Source organism: Pseudophryne corroboree, chromosome 2 (genome assembly GCF_028390025.1).
Source record: "Pseudophryne corroboree isolate aPseCor3 chromosome 2, aPseCor3.hap2, whole genome shotgun sequence".
Lineage (NCBI taxonomy): Eukaryota > Metazoa > Chordata > Amphibia > Anura > Myobatrachidae > Pseudophryne > Pseudophryne corroboree.
Genome location: NC_086445.1, coordinates 509,771,249 through 509,794,899, shown reverse-complemented (window position 1 = coordinate 509,794,899; position 23,651 = coordinate 509,771,249). Strand labels below are relative to the sequence as shown.

The 23,651-nt window shown below is 48.3% G+C and overlaps 2 protein-coding genes across 5 annotated transcripts in view; one reads left to right on the top strand and one right to left on the bottom strand.

Moving 5' to 3' along the window:
* The window catches only part of TUBD1 (tubulin delta 1), a 113,102-nt gene extending 100,167 nt beyond the window's left edge, over positions 1-12,935 (bottom strand). For 3 of the 4 annotated variants that reach the window (XM_063954040.1, XM_063954038.1, XM_063954039.1), the window contains exon 1: positions 12,249-12,935. The gene's annotated coding sequence lies outside the window, so the exon portion shown is untranslated. The remainder of the gene's footprint in view (positions 1-12,248) is intronic. The other variant, XM_063954042.1, reaches the window with a different exon arrangement.
* Positions 12,936-12,964: 29 nt separating this feature from the next.
* Positions 12,965-23,651, top strand: part of RPS6KB1 (ribosomal protein S6 kinase B1) — a 97,776-nt gene continuing 87,089 nt past the window's right edge. Inside the window, exon 1 of the mRNA XM_063954037.1 lies at positions 12,965-13,183. Coding sequence (XP_063810107.1) covers positions 13,052-13,183 — 132 coding nt within the window. The 5' untranslated portion in view covers positions 12,965-13,051. The remainder of the gene's footprint in view (positions 13,184-23,651) is intronic.

Sequence of the window (23,651 nt, the reverse complement as noted above, 5' to 3'; positions counted from 1 at the left end):
CCAAGGGCCTTCGACGGACATGTCCAGAATATCCGCATACCACGCTCTCCGAGGCCAATCCGGTACAATTAGAATTGCCTGGACACCTTGATTCCTGATTCGCTTTAGCACTCTTGGGAGCAATGGGACCGAAGGAAAGAGGTAGACCAGCTGGTACGGCCAAGGCGACGCCAGTGCGTCCGCTGCCCTCGTCTGAGAGTCCCTGGTCCGTAATCAATACCAGGAAAGTTTCTTGTTGAGACGAGAAGCCATCATGTCTATTTGTGGGCAACCCCCCCAGTCAATGATCTGCTGGAACACCAGACGGTGGAGCCGCCTCTACCGCGAATGGAGATCGTGATGACTCAGGAAGTCCGTCTCCCAGTTGTCCACACCCGAAATGAAGATTGCTGACATGGCTCTTGCATTTCTTTCCGCCCAGAGGAGTATCTTTGACACCTCTCGCATGCAGGCTCTGCTTCTTGTCACTCCTTGTCGATTGATATATGCCACCGCTGTGGCGTTGTCCGACTGTACCTGGATCGTGTGATCCTTGAGCAGAGAGGCTTGAAGTAGAGCATTGTAGATCCCCCGAAGATCCAGAATGTTGATTGGAAGGAGGCTTTCGTGGGCTGAACATCTGCCATGGAACAGCTCCCCTTGAGTGACAGCTCCCCATCCTCTCAGACTCGCATCCGTCGTGAGGAGGGTCCAATTCTGAATTCCGAAACTCTTGCCCTCCAGGAGATTGGAGGACTGTAGCCACCACAGCAGGAAAATCCTGGCATGAGGTGACAGCTGAATCATCCAATGCATCTGGAGATGTGATCTGGACCACTTGCTCAGGAGATCCAACTGAAGCGTTCTGGCATGGAACCTCCCATACTGGACTGCCTCGTAAGAGGCAACCATCTTTCCCAACAATCTTATGCAGAGATGTACGGAAACTCGAGTAGGTCGGCGCACCATCTCCTGAAGTGTTTTCACCTTGTCCTCTGGTAGAAATACCTTCTGGGCCACAGTATCCTGTAAGTTCAGGATCCACCCATGGTTGGACAGAAGACGGATGGTGCGGTTGATATGGAGCAACAAAAGCTCCCTGGATCTTGCCTTTATCAGAAGATCGTCCAGGTAAGGGACCACATTGATCCCCTGGATCCGGAGTTGAAACATCATCTCCGCCATCACCTCCGTGAATACCCTCGGGGCTGTTAACAGGCCGAAGGGCAGTGCCTGGAACTGGAAGTGATCGTCCAGCAGGGCAAACCACATGAGGAGGCCTGATGAGGAGGCCAAATTGGAATATGGAGATAGACATCCTTGATATCCAAGGAGACCATAAAAACCTGTTCTTCCAGGCCCGCAATCACTGCTCGCAGGGATTCCATTTTGAACTTGAACACCCTCAAAAAAGGTTTCAAGGATTTCAGATTCAGAATGGGCCTGACCAAACCGTCTGGCTTCGGCACCACAAACAGTTTTGAGTAAAACCATTTGCCACGTTGCGGTAGTGCTACTGCAACAATGACGTAGGATGGACCAATTATCGGATAATCTGTTGCAATGTAACCTGCATATCCTCCAAAGCTGGTAAACTTGATTTGAAAAATCGTGGGGGAGGAGTACTGTCAAACTCCAGCTTTTAGCCTTGAGAAATAAGCTCCCTGACCCAGACGTCCTGGCAGGAGGTCTCCGAGATGCGGCTGAAGTGATGCAGTCGAGCTCCCACCTCGAGATCCCCTCGGGGTGGGTTGGCACCGTCATGCTGAGGCCTTAGTGGAAGCAGAACCGGTGGACTATTCCTGAGAACTGGTGCTTTCAGGTTTTCTGGACTTACCTCTGGCCGCATTGAAGGCACCTCTGGCCTTTGATCGAAATCTGGGAGACCGAAAAGGACTGGACAGACGGCCCCGGATAGGAGCGTCTTGCTGGCGGGGCCCCAGAGGGGAGAAACGTGGATTTCCCAGCCGTAACTTTGGAAATCCAGGTATCCAATTCGACCCCAAAAATCCATTCCCCAGAAAAGGGGAGAGATTCCACACTACGTTTGGATTCTGCTTCCGCAATCCACTGACGCAACCACAAGGCCCTGCGCGCTGACACTGCCATGGCAGATGTCCGACCATTAATGTTCCACCTCTCCTTTAGGGAATCACAGAGGACACGTGTAGTGTCCTGAATGTGCCTCAGTAGGGTGACCATAGTAACTAAGGGCATATCCCCCCGAGAGACCCCCCCTATATTTGAATGGCCCAAGAAGGAATGGCATGGATCATCCGGCAACCCGCAATAACCGGTCTTTGTGAGAGGCCGGCTGCAGTGTATATAGACTTTAGGGTAGTCTCTATCTTGCGATCCCCAGGATTCTTCATGGTACAGGAGCCCGGGGTAAGGTAGCACCGCCTTTTTAGACAGGTGAGAGACCGGGACATCCACGCCAGGGGGTTCCTCCCAAAATGTTCTACCTTCAGGAGCAAACGGGAAAGTGCGCAAAAACTTTTTGTACACTTGGAATTTGTTGTCTGGATTTTTCCAGGCCTGTTTGAATAAGTCATCTAACGCTGGAGAATCAGGGAAAGTGACATTGGGCTAATTTTGTACAAAGAAAAATGACTGCTGCGATGCAGTGACATCCAGAGGGAGCTTTAACACATACCTTATAGCCAAAATCAGGGGTTCAATACCCTGAGTGGGATCGGGATCTCCATTAATAGGATCCAGGTCATCCCCATCATCTTGTATATCATTATTAGTATCAGATAATAGAGCAGGTAAACCACGCTTCTGGGGACCTGCATGAGAGAGGGGGGGCTGTGCATCAGCCCTAGCAGCTACATCTGCAACAGCTGTTTGCAGCAGCCGAGTTTTCTGCACATTAGCAGTGAGCTGGGATGACATATCTGACATCAGTCTTAAGAGACCCTACCCAGTGGGCTCTGGAACCTCTCCCCCAACCTCTTCACTAATTTGTGAAGATTGACTACATTGCTCACATGAAACAGTCATTAGATAATGGAATCTGGTGTGACATATAGTGCACAGCTTGTGCTTACCCATATTTCACAGTAAGTACAAACATACATACAGTAATAATGCAAGCCTGCCCTACTGTATGTGAGAGGAGACAGAGATGGGATACCAGCACACCCTGAGCTGCACAGCCCCTGTGAGACTGTCAGCTCTGTAATCACAGTAAACACTACTGAATACAGTCCTAATTAGGCTCAGAATAGTGTACAAAAGCGGCACTCCCCCTTAGCTACACCCTGTACCAGTTTCCAGCGTGTCTGTGAGGCAGGAAGCACTGAGTGTGCTGTAGATGACTGCTGTAAGCAGAGCAAGGCTCCAAAACGCTTCTGGTCCCACTCTGAGGAAGCTCCGCCCCCTCCAATGGCACCGCAGCTGTACATCTTATTTATACTGGCAGTCTCTCCAAATAAGCTTAAAACCTCACACAAGTGCTTACTGAAGCAGTTTTGTGCCAGTGTACACACGGGGAATCCTAGTGGGACCCCCCAGGGAGGGCCCAGTACGCCGCACCCGTGGTCAACCGCACTTTGAACCGGAGATTCCCCTAGTGGGGTCCCAGTTTGTACTCACCACCGATGTCACCTTCAGGTAGCGTTAGGGGTGTGCGGCGTGCTGCAACTGTGACAGCCAAGGCGCAGTGTCCCGCTGAACAAACAGCCCCTCAGGACGGTGGTCCTGCAGCGGGGAAGTGGCTTTGCACCTCGCAACGCCGGTGACCGCCCCCACCCTAACTCTCACGGTGCAGGTATGCTGTTGCCCAGACAGCATACCGAAAAAGTAAGTTTTAAATGAAATTGAAGAAAACTCCCTGGAGCTCAGAGATGTGCATCCTCTCCTGAGGGCACTTTTTTTCTAAACTGCCTGTTGGAGGGGGCATAGAGGGGAGGAGCCAGCACTCCCAGTTGAATAAATTTAAAGTGCACTGGCTCCTTTGGACCCTGTCTATACCCCATCATACTAGTTTCCCCCAATATCCCTTACGGTTGCTAGAGGGAAAAAAAACTCCCATAGTTTTAAGGTTAAGAAAAAATAAGAATTTACTTACCGATAATTCTATTTCTCATAGTCCGTAGTGGATGCTGGGGACTCCGTAAGGACCATGGGGAATAGCGGCTCCGCAGGAGACTGGGCACAAAGTAAAAGCTTTAGGACTAGCTGGTGTGCACTGGCTCCTCCCCCTATGACCCTCCTCCAAGCCTCAGTTAGGATACTGTGCCCGGACGAGCGTACACAATAAGGAAGGATTTTGAATCCCGGGTAAGACTCATTACCAGCCACACCAATCACACCGTACAACTTGTGATCTGAACCCAGTTAACAGCATGATAACAGAAGGAGCCTCTGAAAAGATGGCTCACAACAACAATAACCCGATTTTTGTAACAATAACTATGTACAAGTAATGCAGACAATCCGCACTTGGGATGGGCGCCCAGCATCCACTACGGACTATGAGAAATAGAATTATCGGTAAGTAAATTCTTATTTTCTCTAACGTCCTAGTGGATGCTGGGGACTCCGAAAGGACCATGGGGATTATACCAAAGCTCCCAAACGGGCGGGAGAGTGCGGATGACTCTGCAGCACAGAATGAGAGAACTCCAGGTCCTCCTCAGCCAGGGTATCAAATTTGTAGAATTTAGCAAACGTGTTTGCCCCTGACCAAGTAGCTGCTCGGCAAAGTTGTAAAGCCGAGACCCCTCGGGCAGCCGCCCAAGATGAGCCCACTTTCCGTGTGGAATGGGCTTTTACAGATTTTGGCTGTGGCAGGCCTGCCACAGAATGTGCAAGCTGAATTGTACTACAAATCCAACGAGCAATCGTCTGCTTAGAAGCAGGAGCACCCAGCTTGTTGGGTGCATACAGGATAAACAGCGAGTCAGATTTTCTGACTCCAGCCGTCCTGGAAACATATATTTTCAGGGCCCTGACTACGTCCAGCAACTTGGAATCCTCCAAGTCCCTAGTAGCCGCAGGCACCACAATAGGTTGGTTTAAGTGAAATGCTGAAAACACCTTAGGGAGAAATTGAGGACGAGTCCTCAATTCCGCCCTGTCCGAATGGAAAATCAGATAAGGGCTTTTACAGGATAAAACCGCCAATTCTGACACGCGCCTGGCCCAGGCCAGGGCCAACAGCATGACCACTTTCCATGTGAGATATTTTAACTCCACAGATTTAAGTGGTTCAAACCAATGTGACTTTTGGAATCCAAAAAAAAACTACATTGAGATCCCAAGTGCCACTGGAGGCACAAAAGGAGGCTGTATATGCAGTACCCCTTTCACAAACGTCTGAACTTCAGGGACTGAAGCTAGTTCTTTTTGGAAGAAAATTGACAGGGCCGAAATTTGAACCTTAATGGACCCCAATTTCAGGCCCATAGACACTCCTGTTTGCAGGAAATGTAGGAATCGACCCAGTCGAATTTCCACCGTCGGGCCTTACTGGCCTCGCACCACGCAACATATTTTCGCCAATTGCGGTGATAATGTTTTTGCGGTTACATCCTTCCTGGCTTTGATCAGGATAGGGATGACTTCATCCGGAATGCCCTTTTCCTTCAGGATCCGGCGTTCAACCGCCATGCCGTCAAACGCAGCCGCGGTAAGTCTTGGAACAGACAGGGTCCTTGCTGGAGCAGGTCCCTTCTTAGAGGTAGAGGCCACGGATCCTCCGTGAGCATCTCTTGAAGTTCCGGTTACCAAGTCCTTCTTGGCCAATCCGGAGCCACGAATATAGTGCTTACTCCTCACCATCTTATCAATCTCAGTACCTTGGGTATGAGAGGCAGAGGAGGAAACACATACCCTGACTGGTACACCCACGGTGTTACCAGAGCGTCTACAGCTATTGCCTGAGGGTCCCTGGACCTGGCGCAATACCTGTCGAGTTTTTCCCAACGGTTTATAATCCTGTGGAAGACTTCTGGGTGAAGTCCCCACTCTCCCCGGGTGGAGGTCGTGCTGAGGAAGTCTGCTTCCCAGTTGTCCACTCCCGGAATGAATACTGCTGACAGTGCTATCCCATGATTTTCCGCCCAGCGAAGAATCGTTGCAGCTTCTGTCATTGCCCTTCTGCTTCTTGTGCCACCCTGTCTGTTTACGTGGGTGACTGCCGTGATGTTGTCCGACTGGATCAACACCGGCTGTCCTTGAAGCAAAGGTCTTGCTAAGCTTAGAGCATTGTAAATGTCCCTTAGCTTCAGGATATTTATGTGAAGTGATGTCTCCAGGCTTGACCATAAGTCCTGGATATTCCTTCCCTGTGTGACTGCTCCCCAGCCTCGCAGGCTGGCATCCGTGGTTACCAGGACCCAGTCCTGAATGCCGAATCTGCGGCCCTCTAGAAGATGAGCACTCTGCAACCACCACAGGAGGGACACCCTTGTCCTTGGTGACAGGGTTATCCGCTGATGCATCTGAAGATGCGACCCGGACCATTTGTCCAGCAGGTCCCACTGGAAAGTTCTTGCGTGGAATCTGCCGAATGGGATTGCTTCGTAGGAAGCCCCCATTTTACCCAGAACCCTTGTGCATTGATGCACTGAGACTTGGCTCGGTTTGAGGAGGTTCCTGACTAGCTCGGATAACTCCCTGGCTTTCTCCTCCGGGAGAAACACCTTTTTCTGGACTGTGTCCAGGATCATCCCTAGGAACAGAAGACACGTCGACGGAACCAGCTGCGATTTTGGAATATTGAGAATCCAATCGTGCTGCCGCAACACTATCTGAGATAGTGCTACACCGACCTCCAACTGTTCCCTGGATCTTACCCTTATCAGGGAATCGTCCAAGTAAGGGATAACTAAAATTCCCTTCCTTCGAAGGAACATCATCATTTCGGCCATTACCTTGGTAAAGACCCGGGGTGCCGTGGACCATCCCTACGGCAGCGTCTGAACTGATAGTGACAGTTCTGTACCATAAACCTGAGGTACCCTTGGTGAGAAGGGTAAATTTTGACATGAAGGTAAGCATCCTTGATGTCCCGAGACATCATGTAGTCCCCTTCTTCCAGGTTCGCAATCACTGCTCTGAGTGACTCAATCTTGAATTTGAACCTCTGTATGTAAGTGTTCAAAGATTTTAGATTTTAGAATCGGTCTCACCGAGCCGTCTGGCTTCGGTACCACAATAGTGTGGAATAATACCCCGTTCCCTGTTGCAGGAGGGGTACCTTGATTATCACCTGCTGGGAATACAGCTTGTGAATGGCTTCCAAAACTGCCTCCCTGTCAGAGGGAGACGTCGGTAAAGTCGACTTTTGGAAACGGCGAGGGGGAGACGTCTCGAATTCCAATATGTACCCCTGAGATATTACCTGAAGGATCCAGGGGTCTACTTGCGAGTGAGCCCACTGCGCACTGAAATTCATTGAGAACGGGCCCCCACCGTGCCTGAGCTTGTAAAGCCCTAGCGTCATACTGAGGGCTTGGCAGAGGCTGGAAAGGGTTTCTGTTCCTGGGAACTGGCTGATCTCTGCAGCCTTTTTCCTCTCCCTCTGTCACGAGCAGAAAAGAGGAACCTTTTGTCCGCTTGCCAACAAAGGACTGCGCCTGATAATACGGCGTCTTATTTTGAGAGGCGACCTGGGGTACAAACGTGGATTTCCCAGCTGTTGCCGTGGCCACCAGGTCTAAAAGACCGACCCCAAATGTCCCCTTTCAAAGGCAATACTTCCAAATGACGTTTGGAATCCGCATCACCTGACCATTTTACTGGTAGAATTGGACAACGCACTTATACTTGATGCCAGTCGGCAATTATTCCGCTGTGCATCATGCATATATAGAAATGCATCTTTTAAATGCTCTATAGGCAATAATATACTATCCTTATCTAGGATATCAATATTTCCAGTCAGGGAATCCGACCATGCCAACCCAGCACTGCACCTCCAGGCTGAGGCGATAGCTGGTCGCAGTATAACACCAGTATGTGTGTAAATACCTTTTTTTGGATACCCTCCTGCTTTCTATCAGCAGGATCCTTAAGGGCGGCCATCTCATGAGAGGGTAGAGCCCTTGTTCTTACAAGCGTGTGAGCGCCTTATCCCCCCTAGGGGGTGTTTCCCAATGCATCCTAACCTCTGGCGGGAAAGGGTATGCAGCCAATACTTTTTAAGAAATTATTAATTGTTATCGGGGGGAAACCCACGCATCATCACACATTTTATTTCTCAGATTCAGGAAAACTACAGGTAGTTTTTCCCTCACCGAACATAATACCCCTTTTTTGGTGGTACTCGTATTATCAGAAATGTATAAAACATTTTCCATTGTCTCAATCATGTAACGTGTGGCCCTACTGGAAATTACGGTGGTCTCTTCACCGTCGACACAGGAGTCAGTATCCGTGTCGGCGTCTGTATCTGCCATCTGCCTGACGGCCTATGAGACGTCTGGACAGGCAGAAGCTGAGTAGCCGGCTGTCTCATGTCAACCACTGTTTTTTTTATATAGAGCTGACACTGTCACGTAATTTTCAACAGTACATCCACTCAGGTGTCGACCCCCTAGGGGGTGACATCACTGTTACAGACACTCTGCTCCGCCTCCACATCATTTTCCTCCTCATACATGTCGACACACACACGTACCGACAGCCAGCACACACACAGGGAATGCTCTGATAGAGGACAGGACCCACTTAGCCCTTTGGGGAGACAGAGGGAGAGTTTGCCAGCACACACCAGAGCGCTATATATGTATAGGGACAACCTTACAATAAGTGTCTATCCCTTATAGCTGCTTATATCTGTTATTTTGCCAAATAAGTGCCCCCCTCTCTTTTTTACCCTGTTTCTGTAGTTGCAGGATGCAGGGGAGATTCTGGGAGCCTTCCTACCAGCGGAGCTGTGTGGGAAAAATGGCGCTGTGTGCTGAGGAGATAGGCCCCGCCCCCTTCACGGCAGGCTCTTCTCCCGCTTTTTACTGGAAAACTGGCAGGGGTTAAATACATCCATATAGCCCAGGAGCTATATGTGATGTATTTTTCGCCAACTAAGGTAAATTCATTGCTTCCCAGGACGCCCCCCCCCCCAGCGTCCTGCACCCTCAGTGACCGGAGTGTGAAGTGTGCTGAGAGCAATGGCGCACAGCTGCAGTGCTGTGCGCTACCTTATGAAGACAGGAAAGTCTTCTGCCGCCGATTTATGGACCTCTTCTTGCTTCAGCATCTGTAAGGGGGCCGGCGGCGCGGCTCCGGGACCCATCCATGGCTGGGCCTGTGATCGTCCCTCTGGAGCTAATGTCCAGTAGCCTAAGAAACCCAATCCACTCTGCACGCAGGTGAGTTCGTTTCTCTCCCCTAAGTCCCTCGATGCAGTGAGCCTGTTGCCAGCAGGTCTCACTGAAAATAAAAAACCTATTTAAACTTTTACTCTAAGCAGCTCAGGAGAGCCACCTAGATTGCACCCTTCTCGTTCGGGCACAAAATCTAACTGAGGCTTGGAGGAGGGTCATAGGGGGAGGAGCCAGTGCACACCAGCTAGTCCTAAAGCTTTTACTTTGTGCCCAGTCTCCTGCGGAGCCGCTATTCCCCATGGTCCTTTCGGAGTCCCCAGCATCCACTAGGACGTTAGAGAAATGGCATGGTAAACACGCTATTCAAAATTTTAGCACATAATCTAAAAATGCATGGAATAGTTTCTTTTCAATTGGTTTTGAATATGATATTGTCATTTTCTTGATGTGTAGCAGCCTTCAGTTCATTGATGGTTCTTGGTCGATGTTCGCAGACCTCAGCTGTCAGATGGCGCCCGCTGGCTGTGCTTTTCATGAAGCGGAGGAGGATTGTTTTCCATCCAGTAACGAAAATCCTGCTTGTTAATGTAGCTAGACAAATGAAAGTGAGCTTCGTCAAGACATTGCCGCAATAATGCCAGAAATGACCCGCCGAGTGATGCAAAACTTCAGTAATCAACTATAAATGTGTATCACGAATGAAGGCCGTCATCTGGAAGATATCATATTCAAAACCAATAGAAAATAAACTGTATTCCATGAGCTTTTAGACTATGTGGACAAAACATTTTGCAAATGCTGGATAGCTGTATTTTTACACTGCAATTTAAATGCGTCATATCTAGATCTCTCTAGGGATGGTCATCAATTGCAGGAAGCCATCAACAGCCATCAGTGCAGTGGCTCCAATTCTGTGGGCCAGTCAGGATAGGAGGCAAGGCTACACGGACCACGTTAGCGGCAGAGCTAAGCTTTGTGAAGACACTCTAACATTCATCGCGGAGAGCCATCAGATCTCTGCAATTTATGTGATCATTAAATGTATAATACACAAATTAGCTTAAAGTTCATGTTTTTGCACTTACAATACAAATATACAACTTTATTGGTCACTTACAGCTAATTGCCATGTGAGGAGGTATAAATGAATTAAAGGTGTACACTGAATAATCAAAGCATTCCGTAGAAAAACATTATGGATACTGTGAACCCGCCAGCTTACAAAACCCGTAACTTCGTAAATAAAGCCCATAATTTTCATTCTGCTACAGGAGGAACAGCCTGATCCTTGGCAGACTAAAAGTATCCCAGCTAACTTTTATGGGCCCTATACACTAGGCATTTTCCACCGAGGTACCCGGCGGCAGGGGGGAGGAGGTGTTAGGGGGAGTGAAATTTCTTCAATCCCCCCGTCACCAGGCCTCATAGCCCGGCATGCTAATATGGACGAGGTTGTCCACATTGGCATGCATGTATGTATAAACGAGCCGGCACCAATGATGAACGAGAGCGGGGTCGCGAATCGTTCATCTTTGGTGCATACACACTGAAAGATATGAACGATATCTCGTTCATTAATGAACGATATCGTTCATATCTTTCAGTGTTAGCGCTTAAGGTGCATACACACTGCCCATTTTTGCCCACCGTGTATGCACAGCGATGACCGCTGCGCTGAAAATCACTCAGTGCATACACGCTGGGCGATTTTTCCCCTGCTCAGCGATGTCAGCGGGGTTTAACGGCTTTCCATAGCAGGACGCTATGGAAAGCCTTTCACCTGCTGTTAATACCAGTAGGACGGCTGCTGGCGATGAAGCGGGGCGCGCGCATCAGCGCTCATCGCCGGGGCATACACACTGAACGGTTTTCCTCCTGCCCAGCAATGTCAGCTGGGGTGAACGGCTTTCCATAACAGGACGCTATGGAAAGCCGTTCACCCCGCCGTTCATCTGCTGGTAATACCGCCGGTGAAGCAAGGGCGCGCATTGCCGGGGCATACAAACTGGGCGGTTTAGAGCTGAAAACAGCTCAAAACAGCAAAAGTGAGCTGCTTTCAGCTCAAAATCGCCCAGTGTGTATGGGCCTTTAAGGTGCTCACACTCAAACAATCGCATACCTTCCAACTGTACCTTTTTGACCGGTACAGTACAGTTTTTTTAATGGTCTGTACCAACCAAAAAGGGCTTTGTACCGATTTTTTACTCACTAAATCTCCATAGAAAGTATAGGAAAGGGCCCTTTACTCGTTGCCACGCCCCTTTTTCTAATTTGTACCGGTTTTCAAGGGTACAGTGTCGGAGGGTATAACATCGGATGGTAAAAACCACAAACGATTTGTACCGACCTGCGGGACCGTATATTGGATCGTTACTGAAAGGTACATGATTTGCACTTTTACTAAGGATATAGCTATCCTATGTGTCGAAATAGTGCGCATTGGGCCTAATTCTGAGTTGATCGCAGCAGCAAATTTGTTAGCAGTTGGGCAAAACCATGTGCACTGCAGGGGGGGCAGATATAACATGTGCAGAGAGAGTTAGATTTGGGTGGGGTGTGTTCAAACTGAAATCTAAATTGCAGTGTAAAAATAAAGCAGCCAGTATTTACCCTGCACAGAAACAAAATAACCCACCCAAATCTCTCTGCACATGTTATATCTGACCCCCCTGCACTGCACATGGTTTTGCCCAATTGCTAACAAACTTGCTGCTGCGATCAACTCAGAATTACCCCCATTGTGTACAATATTGCACTAGTGCGTGGGCACCTTAACAACTGGGAATAATTTGATTGCCCAAATCAGATTGTTGCATAAATCCATTTCAAATGTCTAATAAAATCCTCTCTAGAATCAGAACTTTCAATGAACCACGTATACATCCAGCAAACAAATGAATGCAGAACATAGCTTCAGACCCCTAGTAACAACATCTGCTATGGAGTTACAGTATCCAAACTATTCAGAGAACACGCTGCATCCTCACTCACAGCAGCTGGGGAATTTGCTTCAGGAGTGCAACCACGCCACCCCGCAATACACGCGTCTTGGTGTCACAGCTGCTGGGGCAGGAGCTCAGCTATAACCACCGTACCGGGAGCCGGGATCTCGCCCTTTCCTGTGCAGCCCTAGTAATTCTCTCTGTGCTCATCCCAGTCACATCACCAGCGCTCCGCCAACCACTCGCAGTGCCGCCGCGGGTTCCAACTGCCTTGCCTAGCTACCCCAACAAACACGAGAGTAAATAGCCGTGTCCGCACAGACGGAGCCATTTTGCCGAAGTCAGTAAATGCCGCCATTGATTTACGTCAAGTCTGATACGTCTGTTTGTCAGCAGGATGCCATAGTCGCGCGTAATATGTTTCACACATACACATAGCAAACGTAATTAGAAACTGTAAAAAACAGAAAAAAAAAAAGGAAAGAAAATAATTCCCCTTAAAGGACGCAGATCACGGCGGCAGGACACTGCAGTGCTATGTGCTTGGGCTAAAGGCACGGAAATCCCGTCCAGCACACAACCACAGGGGGCCTATAGTCCGGTGTCATTACACTACATCACTACTACTGAGGGGTAACGCTCAGTCTAAAATGCTCCTGCTTAGGTGCGGCAAGATCTCCAGTGCCGCTGTGCGCGCTCCCTGAGGCTGCGACGCTGCGTGTGGCCGGGGCGGAGCGGGATAGGGGGCGCGCACGCAGGGGGGAGCTTCCGCCGCCGCCGGAAAGTAGTGACGAGCTGTTGAGGCGTCGTCGCGTTTCTACGTCCGGTGATGGCGGCCGTGTGTCGGAGCCCATGAGGCGGGGAAGTGGAGTAACGAGTCGCGGTGCGGGGAGACAGAGAACGTCCGAGGCCATGGCGGGCGTGTTTGACATTGACTTGGATCAGCCCGAAGACTCCGTTTCGGACGATGAGCTGGAGGACGGGGTGAGTAGCGCCTCTTACGCCCAGTTGGAGGCACCGAGAGCCGGAGGCCTGAGAACCGCCCTGTGCCCCTCGTCATACCAGGGCGACTGAGCCGCGGCTATCTACTCACTAACTTCCTGAGCGGGGTTGGTGTGTGTTATTGGAGCCCCCGGGGCCCGGCACTGGGTTTTGCAGCCTGTGCCCATTGCCGCGGTCCGGAGTGGAGTACGCGCTTTGACTGTGAGGCTGATACCGTGCAACAGCGTAGTGTTGGCGGACGAGTGTGTCTTGCCTCCATTGTTTATTACACCTTGGTGTCATACACACAGAGCAGAAGCTTATTGACCAGTGCAATGCCATAGGGAACTTGTAATGGCAGGGCAGACTGTCAGATGTTGGTCACTTCGTGTTGCCATATCTGTGTGTGTGTATCTGCCCCCATCCCAAGTCATATAATTGGCTGTGTACTATACATTTAGCGCTAAATATTTACACATCCCAGTGTATTGACAGCCAGGGGATGAGAAGACAGCAGATTCAGTTCATCCTTAGGCTGGGGCCACACACAGTGGCCAAGCGGGTCCCATTCAGTGGGTCCCGCTTGGCCAGCAAGGAGACTGCACATGGGCGCCTATGCATGCACCCACACGTGCGGCTGTCCCGCCGCATCCAACTGCAGCATGCTGTGGTAGGACAGGATGTTGGGATTTTAGATCCTTTAGTATGTAAGCTCTCACGAGCAGGGTCCTCTTCCCTCATGTGCTTATCCTTTCTCTTACTTTAATAATCTTCAACTGCACCAAATCCAGCAGTCTTCTGCCACCAGTGATCGCGCTGAGACCAAAAAAAAGTGGGTCCCAGGGACCCCTCACTTTTAAAAATTGGGGTCCTACTTGTCCTTTTCTGGGTCCCATTGGAATGAAGGTTTTAATTAGTCTTATTAATGATTCAAACATAAAAACACAAACTTGATTTGGACACTACAAAAGGGGTGCAAGGGGGAGGATGGGGTGACGATGCTGCTGGGCTGTGTAGCATACAGGACACCCCGCACTTTAGATGTAATTAGACATTTTGGTGACCTTGTGGCAGAAAGAGAATTGGTTCTCCCGCACTGAGACTGAAAACTGTGACAGTGCGCGCCGAAGGCGCGCTGGAATTTTTTAGGGGCGTAGCTTCGTGGGGAAGGGGCGTGGTCACATAATAGTACCAATTCACATTATTCCACACAGTAGTGCCGCTTATACACATTGCACCAGGTAGAACCTCCTATACACACTGAGCCAAGGAGAGCACGTTATTCACATTGCACCAGGTAGAGCACGTTATACACATTGCGCCACACATTGCACCAGGTAGAGCACGTTATACACATTGCGCCACACATTGCACCAGGTAGAGCACGTTATACACATTGCGCCACACATTGCACCAGGTAGAGCACGTTATACACATTGCGCCACACATTGCACCAGGTAGAGCACGTTATACGTATTGCGCCAGGTATAGCACGTTATTCACATTGCGCCAGGCAGAGCACATTATTCACATTGCGCCAGGCAGAGCACGTTATTCACATTGCGCCAGGTAGAGCACTTAACAATTATATGATTAAAAAACAGGACAACATTATTAAATAATACATTTTCTATATGTAATGGCTTTATGGTGCCGCTATAATAGAGCCCCAGACTGGATTTAGACACTACAAAAGTGTTGTGGGGGAGGGAGGGTGACAATGCTGCTGGGCTGTTATCATATCGGAAGTATGCATTCAGGATCCTGGCTGTCGGGATCCCAGCAGCCGTAATACCGATGCCGGAATCCTGACAGCAGCCACAATACCAACACTGGCATCCAGAGGTGATCAGGATCCCGGCAACGATATCCTGACAGTCAGGATCCTGAAGGGAAGTATGCACTGCCGCCACTGGTTTAGCGTGCAAGTGGGAAGGGGGGGGGGGGGGGGTTAGGATATGGTGTTGGGGAGGGTTAGGCTGCAGAGGGGGGGGGGGGGGTATAGGTGTTAGGCACTAAGGGGGTGGGTTGGGTTTAGGCTGCGGGAAACGGAGGGTTAGGGATGGGAGGTTAGGGTACCCTCTGCACTCGTCACTCTTGTCGGCTTTGCTGCGATCGGGATGCTGGTGTCGGTATACTAAATGCCAACATCCTGATGACGACTTCGGACACTTGGTACAACCACTGGATTTGAGTCATGCTGCCTGTAATTTATGTGCTGACTGATCAACTTCAGTGACACTCACTGTGCTGGCTGCCTTTACAGTAACCAGCGGCAACCAGCAGTAACCAACAGCAACCAGCAGTAACCAACAAAGGCAGACAGCACAGTGAGTGTCACTGAAGTTGATCAGTCAGCACATAAATTACAGGCAGCATGACTCGAATCCAGTGGTTGTATCAAGGGTCCTGTATGCTGCAGAGACCAGCAGCACTGTCACCCTCTCGCCTCACCCCCACTCCATACCACAAAAATGTTGCGTTTAACACCTGTTTGCAGGCGCCATGCAGCCCCCATCTCCGCCATCCCACCGATATGAACAGCCCCCCTGCCGCCACCGTAAGTCCAGCTCACCCCTCCGCACAGCAAGCACAGTCCCCGGTCACCGACGTTCAACATCCCCGCAGCACAGTGTGTAGCGCGCCGCAGAGCCGTCCTCACTGTCTGTCCGGCTCCCGTGAAGCTCCAGCGGGTGATCGGCGGGGGCGTCCTCACTCTGTCCGGCTCCGTGAAGCTCCAGCGGGTGATCGGCGGGGGGGGCGTCCTCACTCTGTCCGGCTCCGTGAAGCTCCAGCGGGTGATCGGCGGGGGGGGCGTCCTCACTCGGTCCGGCTCCCTTGAGGCTCCAGCGGGTGATCGGGGGGGGGGGGGAGGCGGGCCGCACCGCCACAAGAGGACTTATAGAAGACCAGCTTCAGCGGAGCATCTTGCCCCCGGTGTGATGTGTGTGCGCGGTGTAGGGGGCGGGGCCTTCTGGGTGCATGCGGATAGAGAGATGCGGCGGCGATTGGATGAGGAGGCGCGGCGGTGATTGGATGGGAAGACAGAGTCTCCTATTGGTGCAGTGATACACAGCGCGTCCTATGGGACCCGCTCATTTTTTAAAACCGGGTACGTCTCTTCCTGTAGCGCGTAAAAACGCGCTATAGCGCGTATTTTGCGATCACTGTGCCACCTGATACTTATTCCATTGTCATTTGCTGATGTAGCTATGTTTATTTACCCTGTACTTGTCCTATATTGTCTTCAACTGTAAATTGCTTTTTTCCTGTTTTGATTATTTGTTTATGTACTCTGTAATTTGGTGCTGCTGAACCCTTGTGGCGCCATATAAATTAAGGATAATAAATAATAATTTCAGTGTGAACACATACATTTCAAGCCGCACTGTGCTCCATTAAAATCCCTTGTGTCACTGGGCGGATCCTATTCTGGGGCATCCATACAATAGGATGACCAGCATCCGATTCTATTCCTCATAAGATTTCCCTTCAATCCCCCCAGGAGCCCCAGGCACATCGATTTGGAGTTTTATGTGCATACGATGAAGCATACAATCTGTCGATTGTGTGCCTCACAAAAAGCACGTGATAAAGCTGAATATTTATCGTATATAAAACACCTTAAGAGGTCTAAGAACACTGTACGCTATCTACGTAAGAAGTACCGTAAGGGTACGCAAGTTGTGTAGCGATCGCTCAACCGTAGTCGAGACGCTCAAGCGTCACGTTCGCTTACGGCCCAGTGATCACAGGCAGGCACGCTATTGGCTGCCGGCTAACGTGATGATTCGCTATAGCGTAGCGTACGCTCGGGACCACGAGGAGATCACCAGCGGTGCAGACGCTTACAACGTTTAAACCTTTATATCTATACCTTTAACGATGAGATACACAGTATACCTTAGTGTAGAGACAGAGTGTAAGTGCAACCTGGTGTAACCTGATTAACTACAAAGCTGCTTGAGCGTCACCGACGCTCAGAGAATACTTAACCCTTATAAAAAATACACAGATACCTGGGCTTAGGGTCCGAAACCTATTATATGTATTATGACTATTATACTTGCAAAAGGAATCACAGTACAAATGATACACTACAATATAACATAAACCAACTAACCAGATAAACTACACAGGAAATACAATACAATACAATTAAAGGAAAATACGAGAGAAAGAGTAGAGAGAGAGAGAGATAGAGAGAGAGAGAGAGAGATGGCTCACAGTAAGACAATATGATTACGGAGAAAACTTACGCACAAGGGGAACGATCGCATGCGCCTCGATATCCAGCTCCCGATTATCAGCAATGAGAACCGTTGAAGAGAGAGAACTGGATACGGTCGGCCTGCCTATTTATGCCCCACACACAATACAATTCAATGGTCCCTACAATCTCATTGTTCATTGGACATAGGAATTCGGCTTCGTATTATAACAAAAGGTCATAGGTTGATTCATACAGGTGGGCTGTGACTATTTCCAACTGCTCAGGTGGGAGGGAAACTGGGTTTCCCGCCGCATGGGTAATAAAGTGCAAATAAAGTAAATGTTCATAAACTTCTTATGTCCATAACTATTCGCACGAGCGATTGATCTGCTTCAAACCAACACCGGAATATTTCTAATTAAATATTCTTCCGATGGATACTAAACACCACTGTATTACTCCTGTCTGACCCTTCGTATCAAACAAAGAGGGATTCCTCTGTTCATAAACATTCTATATTAACCAAACTTTCAGAATCTATCAAAGGGACCATGATCTACAAAATACATTATTACTGAAAATATGTTACGATTGAGTCGCACGCTACAACCACATAAACTCTACCGTAAATACGCATACCATGCGCCTGCGGGTGCCCGCGACTGTGAGTATGCGCACGTACGGGAGAGCGTACGCATGCGCAGCACGGACCTGTGTGAGGTGCAAATATGGTAGTGTGCATAGAGATATTTTTCTGACTTTGACAGTCCACCCTTTGGCAGTCAATAATAACTGCCACTTCCTGAAAACATTTCAAAAGGAGAAAAATATATGTTAGGGGTTAATTCATTTCCATGGTTGGGTAAGGGAGGAGAGAGGAGTAGGTGTGAAGAGGGTATGACCTAGTGAGATAGCAGAAGCATGTGTGTATGAATCCGTGTTTGGGGGGTCATGTATCATCGTGCCGTACGTGTTGTAAATCAAGCTTCGAGGTATTGCGAAGTATACATTTGAATTCCTTCTTATCCCGTGGTACGGGTCTGTGGATGGGCTGTCAAACTTTACCGAGCTCTTTTCGGATTTTGAACAAAATGGGGAGCACATTTTAGTTGATGATACATGAATGGGGGAATATGTGATTGCTGATATCTGTGCCTGTATTCCCTATACTATGTGTGTCATTACCTGAGGGTTGTAGAAATGAAGAAAAGACATAATTACGGTAAATGCGGTGGTATTCTATGTCAGGTTAATGTACATCTGTCGGTTGAAGTTTTGTTCGGTATCAGTTGAAAGTCGTCTTCTTTGCGCTGTTTTGCTCATTAGGCGTGAGCAATAAGCTTTGTCAATGCCATTAGATTTACAAAAAATGTTGGGCTAGCGTAAGTTTAAGAATTCTAGGGAAACTGGGGATCCATGGCAAAGTTCATCAAGTGTCCATATCTCAAGTGGTCAAAACTTCTTCTTTGGTCTATCCGTTGTCTGTATAGCGTCTCGTCAACTTCCTCGTCCAAGTGGGTCTTTTTATCTTGGAGAAAAACCAGAAAAACAGGTGAAAGAAACGGACCGTAGAAATCGCATTTTCATCACATCATTGTTTCTATCATTGGGTCATAAATCAAATCCAGGTTAATTACAGTTTCCTCACTCCTCAAACTCATTACCTTAGTACGACGATTGCACCTCATTAAAGCCTGACCGCATCTAAATATCAAACCGATCGTTATGATAACACCTAAGATACATAGGAGAAACTTCCCAACATCCATTATGACTCCTTGAGCCCAGTCTCCCAAACCGGAGAACCAATTTCGCGGGTTCAACCATGACACCCAACCAGTCAGCTCATTACCTACAGCAGCAAGAGTGAGATTGTGTTTTCGGCGAAATTCCCACTTCAATTGGAGAATATCGTCCATCTTTTACTTGTACAACTACTGGAGCTACGTTTGCCATTAATCCAGTGTCTTGTCCGTCTTTTGTCCAAAGTGACTCTGGTATCTGAGATGTCATCTCTTCTATTTGGGATGGATTCCTATTTGTCATAATGGTATGTGACATTAATTTTGATGGGGAGTCTAACATGTCTCGCACTTCCTGAGCGTGTTTCTCAGGTATGTCCAAGAATACACCTTCAGGAGTACAATAAATGACGCACCCCATTTTACACAGTAAGTCTCTTCCCAGGAGATTGGTTGGTGCCGATGCAGCCAGCAAAAAGGAATGCTTGGTATGCAAAGGCCCTATTGTAATCTCGGCTGGTTTGCTAACAGGGTAGTGCTGGACTACTCCTGTTACTCCCATGGCTGGAATTGTCCTACCAGTGGTTCTCATGCCCACTGTCGAATTTATCACTGACTTGGCCGCCCCTGTGTCTACAAGAAAGTTTAAAGTTTTACCAGCTACATTAATTGCGATCTCGGGTTCACTTCCAAGATTGGCAATTAATTTTACTGGCTGCAGATTACAGGTATGGCCACACCCCTATTGGGTATGGTGACCTCCCTGAATCCCGCTGGCAGCAACTACTTGTGAGGGAGATAGTTGGGAACTACCAGAGGCATGCCAGTCTCTGTTTGGGGGATATCTTTTTGTTTCCCCTGTATGTGGCTCATAACTCCGTTTCTGCGGACCTTGCTCCCAATGTCGTGTGTCGTGTCGTTGTCTAGGGGTTTGGTATGAGTTTCGTGGATTCTTTACTCTACAATCTCGTGCCATGTGTCCCTGTTTGTGACAAGAATAACAAGTAACCATACTTGACTTACCCACAGGATTTGGTGATACAAACAAAGGCTGCCTTGTGGTCAGAGCCTGTATACTTACTGACATTAATTTGTCACCTTGTTGTTCCCTGTGTCTGGTGATGTTTCTGTCGTGATCAATAGCAGCCTCTCTCAAAGTAGCCACAGACAGACCTCGCCAACATGGTTGCGTGGTCTGTACCCTAGTCTTCAATGACTCTTTTAAACCATCCATCAGTACCGATACTGCTACTTCCCGATGGTTTGTGTCTGTTTTAATGTCCTCTATGCCTGTGTATTTTGCCATTTCTAATAATGCTCTGTGAAAATACTCTGCAGCTGTCTCTGACTCCTTCTGTTTAATGGAGAATATCTTATTCCATTTAGCTACTGCTGGGAAATACTCTTTTAGCTGCAAGTTTATTCTTTTCACATTATCTTGGTTGTACACATCTGTAAGAGGTACATCATGACCTAGTCCGCAATCAGCTAAAAATTGAGTTGCGTCGACATTTGAGGGTAAACATGCTCTCAGCAATATCTGCCAGTCTTTATTGTTGGGCTCTACAGTGTTACCTAAGTCTCTGATGTATTTTTGACTGGCAACTAAGTCTTTTCTAGGGTCAGGAAATTCAGACACTATGGTCCTTAATTCCATTCGGGAAAATGGAGTGTACATGGCAATGTTCCTAATGGGAGTGGCTCCTGATGCGTCTGTTTTCCCATTTGGCACTGCTATTACTCTAACAGGTGTAATTCTAAACCTCATTCTGTGTAGATTCTACAGGCTGTGGTGAAATAGTTTCAGCATAATGCATGGTGCCGTACTTACCCGTTGATACGACCTCACCTATCCCTCCGCTAGGGGCCTTTACTAATCTCGTGGGTGGAGCTGTGCCTACTGTGGTCTCTGCTATGGTGGCTGCTAGAGAGAGCGCTGAAATCGTTGCCGATTCGTCCTCTTGATCACACTCCTGAGGAAAGTTCAAAACAGGGTACAACTTGCACGGGTTAATACTTGCATGGGTTAATGGGTTAACATTATCATTAACATTTACACAGTTACTAAGTGATTTTGTGTTACACCTTAGTGCGTCTTTCTCCGCAATCAACTTCTCTCCTGATATGTATGGTGGCGGCGGGGCCGTGGCAATCAGTTTTCTGTTAGAGCCAGATCCCGCCGCCTGAGCCAAACCTCTCTGTATCTCACCTTCCTGTTGCCACAACTGTAAATAATCATAATGCTGGATTCGTCTCTTTGTTGATTTTATGAGACATATCCTCCTCCTTAAATTTTGTAACACTTCTGAGCTGAAGCTCCCTATTCTTGGGAATTTCTCCCCGTCATGTACAGTCATTCTCTCCCATTCATCACATAAAGTTTCTGTGTGACTTCCATATTTCTCACACATTATATACCTGGCCGACCCAATTGGTCGGACCACTGAATCAACCCGAACCGAGGTTGATCGCCCCCTACCTGAACAAGTGGCCCCCATAGTTCGAAAGTGTTGCTTTATTTAGCCAACCCTTACGAAAAACCAAATGCCAACAATAGGCTGACGGTGGCGGTTTACCGAGTACCCCACTCACTCGCCCACGCCGACCAATACGACCTGATCACACCGATATGGTGCTGGCGTACTCGACCTAGGGCCCCTGCGACCTGAACCTCTATTTACTGGAACCTGCGAGGGTTATCCGAAGAACACTTACTCTTTCCAGTAACTATTGGTTGCTGGATAGTTCCTGAGTGAGCAGCGAACTTCCCTTAAAATAAAAAAATTACACAAATCACGTTAGAGTGTACAGATAGCGTTTGTGACCCCTTTACTCTAATGGTATTAGGTCAGATTACTAACTACTGCACACACTTGCGTGCGGTCCAGTCGTTCAGTACACAAACAACTAAGCTTATGTACGGAAAGACCAATGGAATCGAAACTTACGACTGCGAATTCCTTCAGCCAGAGCTTATATGGCCTATATGGGTGTTGCACCAACCCTTTTCGGTGTTGTGCCTGTGAACTGTATAGCGGACTTCCTTGTCGGCTGTACCTGGACCTCCTGGTCTGTTATGACCTCCTGGTCTTGTTACAGTATGACCTCCTGGTCTGCTATACTCTAATGCTCAAAATTGTATTTAACCAGAGATGCCTCCCTAGCCACCGTGCACGTCACTTACACGCATGTACCTCACGAGTACTCGACTTTTCTTGTGGTTCAACCTTTAAAAATTGTAAAAACACTCACTCATCACATGTACACTTTTGTTTCTATTTCTATTTCTGCGCAGAAATTTTTCTTCAGATCAGGTGTGTTACCAATTAGGAGCAGGATCTGTTAACTAAATTTCGGACACCCAAAAATAGACTTGCGTTATTTCTCGCCTCGCGTTATTTATCGCTTTGCGTTATTTATCGCTTTGCGTTAAAAATCAACTTATCGTGACTTGAGCTACGTGGGCGTAACCGGACGCTCCGTTGCGTAACGTACGCTGCGTGCGTCGGCCTTTGGATTGCGTACGCAAGTCTTTGTTAGAGACACGTATACGCAAAGCAAAGATCCACCGTAACACAATTTATACTTTTATCAATGTAGATGATCCTTGATCATCTACCACACAAACACACTGACTTCGCCTTATCTCCCAGGCAAAACTGTGTGTTTGTCTATCTTTTAACTATATTACTCTTAAACTATGAAATAACGGCAAATCTCTTTTAGCACTTCTATCAACTATAAAAACTGGCAGACAGGAGAGTGATATACGAAAATGAAAAAAGAAAAAGAAATGCAGATATATATATGTGTGCGTGCGTGTGTACGCAAGACAGAAAAATAAACCGTTTTAAAAGACACTAGCGTTTTGTTCTTACCTCCGGTTCCCGGATTCCTTCAGCACTCTTTACCTAAGCGAAGCAGACGCTTATCCTGTCAGCACTACGAGGGATACAACCTCCCGCCTTTTGCTGAGGGATAATGTCTGCTGATCTACCTAGTGCAGATATGTGAAGGACGGGCGAGCCGCCAATTGATAAAGCTGAATATTTATCGTATATAAAACACCTTAAGAGGTCTAAGAACACTGTCCGCTATCTACGTAAGAAGTACCGTAAGGGTACGCAAGTTGTGTAGCGATCGCTCAACCGCAGTCGAGACGCTCAAGCGTCACGTTCGCTTACGGCCCAGTGATCACAGGCAGGCACGCTATTGGCTGCCGACTAACGTGATGATTCGCTATAGCGTAGCGTACGCTCGGGACCACGAGGAGATCACCAGCGGTGCAGACGCTTACAACGTTTAAACCTTTATATCTATACCTTTAACGATGAGATACACAGTATACCTTAGTGTAGAGACAGAGTGTAAGTGCAACCTGGTGTAACCTGATTAACTACAAAGCTGCTTGAGCGTCACCGACGCTCAGAGAATACTTAACCCTTATAAAAAATACACAGATACCTGGGCTTAGGGTCCGAAACCTATTATATGTATTATGACTATTATACTTGCA